Genomic DNA, 15,075 nt, shown 5'->3' on the forward strand with positions numbered 1-15,075 from the left:
ACTAAGTAAGTGCTGTGTTCCTAGATCTACCATAGAAGGTCGTCTTCTGTTCTTAGCTTTATCATACAGCGACAACCCTTTGTAATTAGCTCTACAAAAATTTTAACATCATTTCAATTAAGTATGGTCTCATGCAATTCTGTCTCTTTAGTAGATACTTTTAAACTCAGATTAACATTTGATTTATATTGTTAAGGTCAACATACTAATGCTATTTATTAATTTCCCACAGGTTTAGGAAATACTTTTCAAATTGTGGATTTAAAAGTTCTGTGTCAAAATGATTTATTTATGGTCAGCTTTATGTGTTTTTGAAGGCAGTTTATCAAAATCTGTGCTGGTTTTCTATTTTTTTTCCTGGAACATCAGTAGCTGAATTCGCTAATAGGATTGAAATATTGAGTTCTCCTGAAATCCCTGTTTGGCCACTTCAACATACACTTACACTTCATTTGTAAGGCAGAAACAAAGAGAGTTTAAATAAAATACAAGAACATATTCCATCCACCAACGAAAATACCCACAAGGACAAGTTGAGAATTCTTTAAAAAATACTTAATTTATAGTTTTTATTCTAAAATTTTTATTAACATTCTATATAAAAATGTCTAGAGAATGGTAAATAAAATTTTATTCTCCCAACACATCATATATTTTACCTTAAGTGACAGATTATGTCTACAATAGCTCTGTTTAAAATACTGCTTATCCAACTTCATGAACTTCTCTGACAATGAGTTTGTCAGTCTTACTTATCTCCATAGTTCATATATTCTCTAACTGTGGCATGACATAATCTGCTTAGTTTCATGCCTGTGATAAAACATTTAAAAAGCATTTGGGAGCAGAAGTACATGTTCCAAACATTCCACTTGGTAGATCAGTTTTTTGAATTCACAAAGATGTTTTTTTTCCTTTTAAAAATTAAATTATCTAAGGAAATCCTAACATTTCTCTCCACTCTCCTTCACCTTATTCTCTCTCACTAGCCTGAGACAGAAGGCCAAAAATGATTATCACTTTACAGAGATAACTAAATACTGCTGAATTAGTAAATAGCAACCAACAAACTTGGGCCACAAAGTCAGTGCCAGTCATTAGGGGCACCCAATAATATGGTTTTAGTCAAGGCCACTACAGCAAACCCAAAGATAGTTAGGTCTTAGTAAATGAGTTTTAGCAAAACAAAATCAAGGGGTTTCAGAGAAGAAGCATTAAAAACAAAAGAAAAATACAGTTATAGACAATGTGTTTAAAAAAAGTATTAATAACAAAAATTATTTTTAGGTAAGTCCCTTTTTCAAAATTTTATTTATTTAGTCATACATGACAGTAGAATGTATTTTGATATATAATACATACATGGAATGTACATATATCAATCATATTGTCTATTCTATTCTGGTGCCCTTTCTATCCTCCCTGCTTCTCCACTCCTCTCCCATTCTTTCTCTCTATCCAATCTAATCTGACACACTTTTTTTCCCTTTTTCTCATTACAATATCATATACGTATTCTGTATAACAATGAGGTTCTCCTTCCATCTTCTGTGCAACTCCCCTTGTCCCTCTTTTTCCCTCCCACCTCTCTTCCCTATTTAGTGGTAGTCTTCTTCTCATGCTCTTCCTCCCTATCCAATTTTGAGTCACCCCCCTTATATCAGAGAAGGCATTCGGCATTTGTTTTTTAGGGATTGGCTAACTTCACTTAGCATAATCTGCTCTAATGCCATCCATTTGCCTGCAAATGCCAGGATTTTATTATTTTTTTAGTTCTGAGTAATATTCCATTGTGTATTAATGCCACATTTTTTAATCCATTCATCTATTGAAGGGCATCTAGGTTGGTTCCACATTCTAGCTATTGTGAATTGTGCTGCTATAAACATTGTTGTGGCTGTCCCTGTACTATGCTCTTCTTAAGTCTTCTGGGTATAGTCCGAGAAGGGGAATAGCTGGGTCAAATTGTGGTTCCATTTCCAGCTTTCCAAGGACTCTCCATACTGCTTCCCAAATTGGCTGCACCAATTTACAGTCCCACCAGCAATGTACAGGTTTACCTTTTTCCCTGCATCCTCCCCAGCACTTATTGTTGTTTGACTTCATAATGGCTGCCATTCTTATTGGAGTGAGATGGTATCTTAGAGTAGTTTTAATTTGCACTTCTCTGATTGCTAGAGATGGTGAGTATTTTTCATGTATTTGTTGATCTTCTTCTGAGAAGTTTCTGTTCAAGTCACAAAAGTCAACTCAAAATGGATCAAGGAGCTAGGAATCAGACCAGAGACTCTACGTCTAATAGATGATAAAGTTGGTCCTAATCTTCATCACATGGAGGCAGGCCCCAAATTTCTTAATAAGACACCTATAGCACAAGAGTTAAAACCAAGAATCAACAAATGGGATGAATTCAAACTAAAAAGTTTTTTCTCAGCAAGAAAAATAATATGCGAAGTGAATAGGGAGCCTACATTCTGGGAACAAATTTTTACCCCTCAAACATCAGATAGAGCTCTAATCTCTGGAGTATACAAAGAACTCAAAAAGTTAAACAACAAAAAAATAAATAACCCAATCAAAAAATGGACCAAGGACTTGAACAGAAACTTCTCAAAAGAGGATAGGTAAGTCACTTGTTAAAGGCAATTTGCTCAAAATAACCTAGTACTATGTAAAAAAGTTCAAAGAGTTAACTGTTTGGTGAGAAAACAGACTCTGATACTTAGGTAAAGGATAACTTAAGACAATTTACAGAAAAACACCTAAATTCTAATTTCCAAAAAATATTCAAATCAGTTTTTATTTGACTTAATCATATTACTTTATGACTAGATCTAGATGGCAGGAAACAAAAATGATTTAAATATTTTTCTTATGATCATGTACTTCATATTGCTTTGACTATTTTTAAGGTATCAAAATAAAATTATCCTGAATGGAATTAAATAGTCAGGGACACACTTTTCAAGACTATTGAAATAGATTGAACATAACTGTTTAGAACATAACTGTTCTAAAATAAAGTGGAGTACAGCTTTGAAGCACTAAGGTGATACAAAAGGAAAAAAGGACTGGAGAATGTTCAGGGCACATTAGCTAATGTGATTAGGTCTTTTCATCTGTTTGCCACTTGGTGTTTATGGGTCTGACTCTTATATGCCAAATTCACAGTCAAACATTTCCTTACAAAATACTCTTATCTGGTTCTTTTCTGACCAGCGACTGCAGTGTGATCATGGACACGGGATGGTGATGTTGGCCAGCCAGCCCCTGGCCACCCAGAGACAGACACAATGGTTGTGGTCACTGCTGCAGTCGTAATCCTTGTAATCTCCACCACCATAATCTCCACCTCAATGTCTTGCAGGTCCGAGATCTAGGCCAGCATCTCTGTGGCAACACAGAAGGGGTCACACAAGGCCATGACTCCAGGGCTGCTGGTGGGCCAAGAGAAAGGCAGTCAGTGGGAGCACAATGATATTCCATGGAAGGTAGAGAGAGTAGGCACTGCAGTGGGGTGCCAGACCTCCCAGGGCAGGAGCCCCCCCTCCCTAGGCCACTGCTCCTCCTGTCCCTGTCTGCCTCCCACTGGACCTCCTCCTATTTCTCATCATTGATTGTCTTTGTATTCAGATTATTTCCCATTATTTATTGTTTTTGTATTCAGATGTTGACGGTTATGTCAGTTTTATATTTCTTTATTTCTTTCTGAGTAAGGATTGGTCTAAATTATAATAGAAAACTCTGTTTATGCATACTCTTCTACTGTCTATCATCTCTCTTGCTTTGGGCTATGTAATAAAATTTGAGTGGTCAATAGTTGGTGTGAAAATTTTTATTATTTTTCCTTGCTTACATTTTGAACTGTTATCCTCAAATCTACCTGGTTTTCTATAATTCACAGGATCTGAAGGATCATCTCCAAAGAATGAAGCTTCAGTCTTCAGTCTAGACCCGGAAGAGAGCATGGAGTTAAGAAGAAAATCAAGAAATCTAATGGAGATAAACACACACACACACACACACACACACACACACACACTTTTCACATTATTTTAAATATGAAGCTTGGGTTTGTAACTCAGTTTGTAGAGCTCTTGCCTACCATATTTTAAAAAAATAAAAAAGATATTGTATCCCTCTACTATAAAAAGTTTTAAATAAAATACGTAAATATGTAGCACACCTGTTGCTGACAACATTTTTTAAAATTTTGTACTTTCCAACTGTACATATTGTACACTTTTTGGAAATATGCTTAGTAATGCTATGTGTGATTTTTCTGGAGGTTGATATCTTTGCTTGCAGTAGATTCTCTGTAAAAGAATGGACAATTATGTGCCTATTTCAAAAGTCTTCTCCTCTATCCCCCCAAAAAGAGTTATATAGCTTTTATCTGCTATCTTAATTTTAGTTGTATTCTTTGATGTTAACACATTTTGTATGATTGTATTTTATAGCTGTATTGAATCATATTGTATTAAATATTTGATATGATTAAATAATGTTAATAAGTTTAAACTCATCTTCTCAAAAAATTACAGATTCTGATGTTCAGTTTAATTTCATTCCCTATTCAGATGCAGAAAGTGGGGCTCACTTGTAGAATGTGTTGTACCTTTTAACACCTCATATATATATATATCCGATGTAACAGAAAAGGCAAAAGTAAAATAGCAATCCTAAAAAAAAATAATATGGCAGGAAAAAATAGTGGAAAATAGAGAAACTGTACAGAAATAAAACATTAACAAAAACAGACATAAATAAAATGTGCTAAGAGAATGTGAATTTTCATGGCGGAAAAGATCACTAAATGACCCACTCAAAGGTTGAAAATAGAATAAAGCCAAAGATAAATTTTCATTAACATTCTCTATTTGGAACTTAAATCTACTTTCTAAATATAGTAATGTTGATACTTGGGTATATCCAAAGTAAAATTTTCACAGATCAAAAGTATGACTTGTAATTGACTACAGCTTGGTGTTTAGAGATACACATAATATTTTCAATATTCTCAGAAAAGAGTATCAAAAATACACTTTTATTCCAATTAAATTTTAATGAGCATATATTAGAATGACACTTCCCCCAAAGACAAAGGAAGAATAGATTGGAGTTGTGACCAACCTCATAATTTTATATTCTCTTGAACTAAGATCAATTGCCTTTATTTCTATTCAAACGAACATTATCATAATTTGTCTTCTTCATTATCACAGAGAAAAAAAGAGAAACTCAGTTTCATATCCTCCAACATTTCTTATATAATGCCTTCTTGAATCTTATGAATGTATTTATTGTGCTCAAAGCCAGTTACCTAATATTTTCTAAGTTGTTCAATGCAGTAAGCCTGGAGATTTCCATAAGCATATTCATTTTGACAGTTAAGTAACTTTGAGATTATTAATCACTCTGTTTGCATTAAAAACAAATGAGCTTTAACTCATTTGTATATACTTATTACAAACATTTTCAAAATTACAGAGCAATTACATGAATTACTAAAACAGTAAGACATTACTAATTTAGTTTAATATGACACAACTATGTCATTATTCATATATCACAAAATAGATATTAGTGTTTGAAATTATAATTAACTCCTAGTTGTAAAAATGCATGTAGTTCTAAATATATTTTATTATCTGAATTAATTCTATAATAATAATGATTTATCCTGCTCTATTCAAGTTACTTACTATTATCATTCCTGGAAATAATAATGTTCATAATTCTTCGGCAAGTAAATATTTAGAATACTCAACTTGGTAAAATCAAATAAGACATGAGAAGAGATATGTTGGGTTAATTCCATTCATTTCAAGTATTTATCTCAAAGGGATAAATAATAAAAAGCATTTGAGATTAAAAACTTTAGAAAAGATTAATTACATTGCCTCTGTTGGGGCTTTTAGAAGAAATAATGTAATATATACTTTAAAAAGTCTCCACCTGTGGAGTTGCTGTTATTGTTAACATATATTTTTAAAATATTTTTAATTGCAGATGGACACAATCATATTTATTTTATGTGGTGCTGAGTATTAAATCCAGTACGTCACATGTGCGAGGCACTCTACCAAATAACTACAGTCCTAGCCCTTATTAATACATTGGTTAATATTGCTTCATAAGTAATAGTTTTGACACTTTCAAAATTGTCTGTATGCCTCAGCACCTCTGTAAATTTTTCCGTACTTTTTAGGGGGTCTTTTTTATGTCTCTACCACATTTCAATATTGCATTACTATCAATTAAAATTGTCATATCTGAAATTTGAGTGGGGCTTCATAGTTTACCAAACATATCAAATGTTTAGAATGATCATTCCATGAATCCTCAGAAAAGTATATTATTCCTCATTCATTGCTAAGAAAATAAATCAGAATGAGAAGACTTAAGAAGACACAGCAAAAGATTCAAGACTTCAATAACAGACCGGCTAATATTAATTTTAGTAAAATTTCTTTTACTATCCAAGGTAAATGATTTACCTAGCCTTTTACAAGACTTGATCATTTCTTGTCTCATACATTATACAAGGCAAACTGAACACTTGGGACTTGGAGGTTTTAGATCTCCTTTCTCTTCCTCCAATACACTGGAGTAAATGAAACTTAATTTTACCCAAAACACTTCATCCTTAAACATGATCTCTCTCCATCAGTCCTATTTTGCCATACATTAGAAAAGTTATTTTCTCTTAAAAGTTATCAAAACAGTTATTTTTTTTCCTTTCCCAGGTCTGGTTTGAGTTTCTTCCTGTAATTATGAACCTACCATGACTAATTTTTCCTGGTATCTGGACTACTATGTGTGATTCTAAAACCTTTGATGTTATTTATTTAACAATCATAACTATTTTTGTTTTGCTTTAGATTTAATTCTAAGTATTAGTCAAACTATAAAACAAGAGATAAATTTGTTGGAAAAAATCAATTGCTCTAATCTCATTTAATCAAAGAGTTTCACAAAAGTAATAGTTACCCATCAAGTAGTAAATGTAGTTATATATGAATCACTACATTTTATAGTTCCGATAAGTAAGTATTGCTAAAGTAAATTTTTAGCTTGAAGAAGTAACTAATACTTGGTTATTCTGCAACAAATTGTATGTAAGTCTCCAAACACATAATTAAACTTTCAAAATGATGTTATTGAGTTTATTTTAAATTTAGGAAAGATTAGTGACTTACATGAGGAGATACATCTCAGTGGCATTAAATAGAAAAATATTCAAAAGAAAGTTCTTCTGAGTCAAAGCATCTGTAAAATAATCTTTCCTCTGTTTTTAGAAGTTATATGTGATTATTTTCAATTGTTTCAAATCTAATTCATAATTATTTATTTACACTAATCAGAACCAAAATTTTTATTTCATTTAACCCTACACACTATTTAATGTAGCATTTCAAAATGTTCATCATTAGCAGAACAAAAAAAAAAACACTACATAATTATTTGCAGTGAAATAGTTTTGGGAAAGGCTGTGGTAATATATGTGGATTTACATTTATTAAAAGAAATATGAATTTTAAGATTGAGGAAAAATTTCTTCAGCTTATTTCTTTTCAATACATTGACACAGATTTTCTTGAATTTCAATACCTTTTTGAATAGAAACTGAGGCCATATTAACATAACAAATTTAATTCCACATATTAAAAGAGCTTTGCCCTTAGATGATAATGCTCAGTATAAATAACTAAAAATATTAAAATATTAGTTTGAAGCATGCATTTGTACTATAACTAGTGGGATCAAACAAGTACTATCAGTCATAAAATATGGTAATCAGTTCTCAATAATGTTCTCCTTTAAAACTATTTTTCTCCACAAGTGGTTAAAATAATGTTAGCTTTATCAATCATCTTTCACAAATTTTAAGCAAATTTTAGAAAAGTCATAAATAGTATGACTTTTCAGATATGATGAATTACCTCTGGAATTATCATGCACACTAAATTAATGCAGCATTGGTGGGCACTTATTGTTAGGAGTTAGAGTTATCATTCCCCTCTTTTCCTTTATGACTTAAGGAAATGTAATGCAAATTCCATCTGTCAAATGAGAAATGGAATGCTTTTTCACCGCTAGCGAAAACTGAAATCATTGTACTGGAAATTTGCAATTAAGGTAAAGTGTGGAAAGAAATAGACTATTGAAAACCAGTTGCAAAAGAAGGAAAGCAGAGAGTTCACAGAACTTTTCTGTGCATTTGTGAAACATTTAGTTCAGCTAGTTCTCTAAGAATAAAGCTCCTGACAACTTGTCCATGTTTTTCCAGCACTCTCTCTTGAGCTGATTGTAAATGAGGCAGCCCTTGGTGCTCATTGTGCTGGAAGTCATCCAATTCCATCCAGAAAGCTCATTTTAGTGTAAAGGTGGCCCCCCTCATGTCAGTGTACAGAGAAACTATGTCACTAGTGACCTTATTAAGCAACTGAATCTACCAAACTTTTATAGACTTTGCCTATTACTGGTTATTCTATTTTATTGAACCAATAAATACTCTTAAATATGTATGTAATTTTTTCTTTAAGAGAAGCCAATCTGTTATACCCATAAAATTGAGGACAAAACAACTGCATGAATGAAGGAATTTTAAAAATCTGAGTCATAGATGTTATCGAATCGCTGCCTGATTCCATACAGAAACCCACATATCAACCTTGGGAGCACACTCCATACCTCCTGTATGGTAGTAATGAATCAAGGAAGGCAAATTTGAGAAATTGTGCTTTCACAGCTTATTGCCTTTCCTAAGATCCCTGGTAGTGAATTATAAGCTAATACACTATCTATTCAATTAATGCAAATCAAATTTGAATTTCTGTTTGCCTGAAACTCCAAATATGTTAAATAAAAATAAATAAATATGGCTGGAAATACAAACCATGTCTCAATAATGATCCTAAATGTTAATGGCTTAAATTAACCAATTAAAAGACATAGGCTAGCAGACTGGATTAAAAAACAAAGGTCCAACAATATTCTTCATACAGTAGACACATCTCATAAGAAAAGACATACACAGACTGAAGGTGAAAGGATAGAGAAAATTGTAATATGCACATCAACTGTTGAAGCAAGCAGGGGTTTCCATCCTGGTATCAAATAAAGTAGACTTCCAACAAAAGTTAATCAAAAGGAATAAAGATGGACATTACATACTGCTCAAGGGAACCATATCCCAATAAGACATAGCAATCATAAATGTATATTATATGCCCCAAACAATGGTGCAGCTATGTTTATCAAACAAATTCTTCTCAAGTTCAAGAGTCAAACTGACCACAGCACAATTAATCTTGGGTGATTTTAACAGACCTCTCTCACCACTGGACACATCTTCAAAACAAAAGTTGAATAAAAAAAACTATAGAACTCAATAATAAAATCAATAACTTAGACTTAACTGACATATATAAAATATTTCAACCTGCATCAAGAGGATACACTTTTTTTCTCAGCAGCACATAGATCCTTCTCTAAAATAGACCATATAATATCCAACAAAGCAACTCTTAGCAAATACAAAAAAAAGTAGAGATACTACCATGCATTTTATCAGATCATAATGGGGTGAAATTGGAAATAAACTACAAAATAAAAAAAATAAAAATTTCACCATCCCTTGGAGACTAAACAATATGCTACTGAAAGTACAATGGGTTACAGAAGACATCAAGAAGGAGATTAAAAAATTCTTAGGGGTAAATGAGAACATAGACAAAACATATCAAAATCTCTTGGACACTATGAAAGCAATACTAAGAGGAAAATTAATTGCACAAAATCAATTTCTTAAAAATAAAGTCAACAAATAAATGACCTCACACTATATCTAAATCCTTAGGAAAAGAAGAACAAATCAGCAGCAAAAGCAGTAGAAGGCAAGAAATAATTAAAATTAGAGCTGAAATCAAAACAAAAGAAGCAATTGAAAAATTGACAAAAAAGTTAGTTTTTTAAAAAAAATAAATAAAATTGAAAGTCCCTTAGCTATGTTAATAAAGAGAAGAAGAGAGAAAACTCAAATTACTAGCACACATGATGAAAAAGCTAATATTACAACAGACACTACAGAAATACAGAGGATAATTAGAAATTATTTTGAAAACTTATACTCGAATAAAATAGAAGACACTGAAGGCATGGACAAATTTTTTCAGTCATACAATTTGCCCAGATTGAATCAGGAAGACATACACAACTTAAACAGACCAATATCAAGTGATAAAATAGAACACACCATCAGAAGTTTACCAGTCAAGAAAAGCCTAGGATCACATGTATACTCAGCTAAGTTCTACAAGACCTTTAAAGAAGAACTCCTAAATACTATTTCAGGAAATAGAAAAAGAGGCAGCAACTTCCAAACTCATTCTATGAAGCCAATATGACCCTGATACCAAAACCAGGAAAAGACACATTAAAGAAAGAAAACTTCAGACCAATATCTCTAATGAACATAGATGCAAAAATTCTCAATAAAATTCTGGCAAATCAAATACAAAAACATATCGAAAATATTGTGCACCATGATCAAATGAGATACAGCCCATGGATGAAAGGTTGATTCAACATTTAAAAATCAATAAATGTAATTCATCACATCAATATACTCAAAGAAAAGAATCATATGCAGAAAAAGCATGTGACAAAATACAGCACCTTTACATGTTCAAAACACTAGGAAAACTAGGAATAACAGGAACATATCTCGACATCATAAAAGCTATCTATGCTAAGCCTCAGGCCAACATCATTTTAAATAGAGAAAAATTAAAGGCATTTTCTCTAAAAACTGGAATAATACAAGGATGCCCTCTTTCACTACTTCTATTCAACATAGTTCTTGAAACACTGGCCAGAGCAATTACACAGATGAAAGAATTAAAAGGATACACACAGGAAAAGAACAACTCAAACTGGCACTATTTGTTCATGATATAATTCTATACATAGAAGACCCAAAAAGCTTCACCAGAAAACTTTAAGAAATACTAAATGAATTAAGCTAAGTAGCAGGATACAAAATCAACACTCATGAATCAAAGGCATTTCTGTATAATAGTGAAAAATCCTCTGAGAAAGAAATGAGGAAACTACCCCATTTACAATAACTTCAAAAAATAAGATACTTAGGAATGAACAACAAAAGAGATGAAAGATCTATACAATGCAAACTATAGGTCTCTAAAGAAAGAAATAAAAGAATACCTTAGAAGATGGAAAGACCTACCTTGCTCTTGGATAAGAAGAATTAATATTATCAAATGACTCTACTACAAAAAGCACTATACAGATTCAATGCAATTCCAATCAAAATCCCAATGGCATTCCTCATAGAAACAGAAACAGTAATCGTGAAATTAATCTGGAAAAATAAGGGACCCCCAAAATTTAAAGCAATCCTTAGCAAGAAAAGTGAAACATCACTATACCAGATATTAAACTATACTACAGAGCAATAGTAACAAAAACAGCATGGTATCAGCACCAAAATAGACTGGTAGACCAATGATACGGAATAGAGGATACAGAGACTAACCCCCAAATTACAATTATCTTATATTAGACAAAGGTGCCAAAAACATGCACTGGAGAAAAGACAGCAACAAATGGTGCTAGGGAAACTGGAAATCCATATGCAACAAAATTAAATTAAATCCCTCTCATCTTGCATAAAAGTCAACTCAAAGTGGATGAAGGACCTAGAAATTAAATCAGAGACTCTGTGTCTAATAGAAGAAAAAGAAGGCCTAATCTTCATCATGTGGTATAAAGCCCCAACTTCCTTAATAAGATTCCTATAGCACAAGAATTAAAATCAAGAATCAATAAATTGGATGGAATCAAACTAAAAACTTTCTTCTCAGCAAAAGAAACAATCTGTGAGGTGAACAGATAACCTACATACTGAGAGCACATTTTTACCCCCTCACACATCAGATAGAGCACTAATCTCTGGTTAATAAAGAACTCAAAAAGCATCAAAAAAAACCCCAATCAACAAATGGGCCAAGGACCTGAAAAGACACTTCTAGAAGAGGATATAGAGTCAATCAACAAATATTTGAAAAATTCTCATCATCTCTAGCAATTAGAAAAATGCAAATCAAAACTACTCTTAGATATCATCTCACTCCAGTCCGAATGGTAGCTATTATGAAGACAAACAATAACAGTGTTGGCAAAAATGTAGGGGAAAAAGGCACACTCATACATTACTGGTGGGACTACAAATTGGTGCAGCCAATATGGAAAGCAGTATGGAGATTCCTTGGAAATCTGGGAATGGAAGCAGCATTTGACCCAGGTATCCCTCTTCTCGGTCTATACACAAAGGACTTAAAAACAGCATCCTACAGGAACACAGCCACAACAATGTTTATAGCAGCACAATTCACAATAGCTGAACTATGGAGCCAATCTAGATGCTCTTCAGTGGATGAATGGATAAAAGAAATGTGTCATGTATACACAATGGAATTTTACTCATCAATAAAAGAAAATAAAATCATGGCATTTGCAGGTAAATGGATGGCATTTGAGAACATAATGCTAAGTGAAGTTAGCAAATCCCAAAACAACAAATGCTGAATGTTCTCTCTAATATAAGGAGGCTAACTGATAGAGGGGTAGGGATGGGAAACATGGGAGGAATAGATGAAATCTAGATAGGGCAGAGGGGTGGGAGAGAAAAGAAGGGTCAGGGGACTAGCAAGGATGTTGGAATGTGATAGACATCATTATCCAAAGTAAATATATGAAGACACAAATTGGTGTCAACATACCTAATATACAACCAGAGATATGAAAATATGTGCTGTATATGTGTCATAAGAATTGTAATGCATTCTGCTGTCATTTATTTTTTTAAAATTAATTTTAAAAAAACTGGCAAAAAAGAAAAAGAAAATGCAAAAAATAAAAATGAAAGAAAGAAAAAAAAGAAATGAGAGAGTATATGCTAAAAACCAAACGAAAACTAACAATAAAACCCCAGAATGCTTCCAGTAATAATACTGTGGAAGTATTGCAATTTTATTCTTTGATATGTATTATGGGACAAAAGAAATGAGCATTTATGAGACATGAAAATTAAATTATTCCCTCTATGCTTCCAAACCAGAGTTACCAATGTGGAAGAAACAGTATTCAAATAAATAAATAAATAAATAAATAAAGATGATAAATAGAAGCTCTACTCTCAATTAAGTATCAATATACACATGGAAGTATAAAGTTCATAAGCATGTATGTATATACACACATAAAATATATACACACATATAAAGACACGATAAAGATGTAAAATACATACATATATACACACACATAAAGATATAATAAGTAAATACTTATATATACACATATTAAAGTATATCCTCACATCCTCCCATCCCCCTCCAGTCTCTCCCAGGTCCAGTGGAACTGAGGGGTTCCTGAGTGCTGACAGAAGGATGCAGTAGTCACTGTGACCCAGCATGCCTGGTGCAGTCAGCCAATGACTGCACCTCCTAGCAACCCTGGTGAGTGGTGCTGGTAGGTGGGTGAGAGGCCATAGGTCAGATTGGCCACTCCCCCCTGTAGACCCATGCTCCACTTCCAGTGGCTGAGAAAGTGAGTGTTGCATTTGTTAAAAATAATGTGTCTCTGGGCATTGGTCCCTAGATCCTCCCTCATACCATGGTAGGTGAACTAGTGCTTGTCTTGTATCTTCCTCTGATGTGGCTGGGACAGGAAGCTCCTTGCTTGCCTGCACAGGGTGAGTCGGAGTGCTGTCTGTCCACCCGTCTGTGACATGGGCAGATTTCTGGAGAGTGACCAGGATGCAATATTTCTCTTTTGCTAACTACAATAAAATGAAATATGTGTATTTATATAATCTAATATAGAAGAGTATTTTAAAGCCACAATTAAATTTCAAACTTTTTTTCACTAAAATGTATCTTCTGATACACATCAAATTTTGTCTCTTGTTATTATTATCCATAGATTTCTTGTGTGCTAGATAAGCATTATGAACTTTCGTAGATTATTTTCACTTATATATCTTTTACTAGTATATGCAAACAATTCATGCTAAGGTTTTATTTACATTGAAGCTAATTATTAGTTTTCTTTGGGGATGCACTCAAGTAATTTTAAATGTCACAGAAAATTAAACTCACACTGCCCTTAACATAACACTTTCTCTTCTACTATTTAGTAAAAATGGATCACAAAACTGTTAAATTTGTGCTGTTCTGCTGACAGTGAAACTTAATGAATGCCCGTATGCTATCAAGTGCAAGTTAAAAGAGTAGAGCTAAAGAAATTTCTTTATTGTATGTGAAATGTGAGTTTTTTAGAAAGCGAATTAGCTAAGAGCAATTTAATGAGGTACCTTCTAAATTGAGGTGATAAGAGTAAAAAGAAGGCTTTGTAGTGCCGCAGTCCGGCTGGGCAAAATAACCGGGAGGTGAAAAGCAACTTGAAAACAATTATCCTCACAACTCTGAGGGTGTGATTAATTATTATCTGTTACCTTTATGAAAAGGTAGGCTTAGTGGGTGATTTCCCTGGGAGTCAAGCCCAGGCCTACCTGGCTCCTGGTGGGCACTCACACTGGGGTGCACCTGCCACGTTTCATCTTCTGCCCCCAGGGTCACTGCTGTTCCCTCTGCAACTTCACTCTCTCACATCTTGCCTTCAACAGAGAAACTCATGAGCATCCTCTCCTTCCCTTCAACCTCCACATCTCTTTTCAACACGGGCCTTCTTTTAGTGTCTGTCTCTTCCCCACAATGTTGTCTTGGATTTTTTCTACTTTTCAGCACCTACCTGTGTGGAGTAGAGAAGGTCCCTTCTACTTGTCCCATTTCTATTCTGACGAGGGCAGGGGATATAGCTGAGACTGGTTTCCTTCAATACTCTAGCCTGGACTTTATTCCCTCCCAAATTCCTTTTATTTTATTTTATTTTGGTTTTGGTTTTTCCCTTCTGGATACCTGAATTCTCACTGTAAGAGTTATCTTCTTCAGGAGGTCCAGCCAAACCAAGACCCATTGAAATCTT

The 15,075-nt window shown here is 33.4% G+C and overlaps 1 protein-coding gene across 1 annotated transcript in view; it reads right to left on the reverse strand.

Moving 5' to 3' along the window:
• LOC143640178 (mesoderm induction early response protein 1-like) overlaps window positions 1–15,066 on the reverse strand; it is a 48,010-nt gene extending 32,944 nt beyond the window's left edge. Inside the window, exon 1 of the mRNA XM_077108076.1 lies at window positions 15,009–15,066. Within this exon, the coding sequence (XP_076964191.1) occupies window positions 15,009–15,066 (58 nt within the window). The remainder of the gene's footprint in view (window positions 1–15,008) is intronic.
• Between the last annotated feature and the right edge of the window lie 9 nt (window positions 15,067–15,075).

This window comes from Callospermophilus lateralis, unplaced genomic scaffold (genome assembly GCF_048772815.1).
Source record: "Callospermophilus lateralis isolate mCalLat2 unplaced genomic scaffold, mCalLat2.hap1 Scaffold_130, whole genome shotgun sequence".
Lineage (NCBI taxonomy): Eukaryota > Metazoa > Chordata > Mammalia > Rodentia > Sciuridae > Callospermophilus > Callospermophilus lateralis.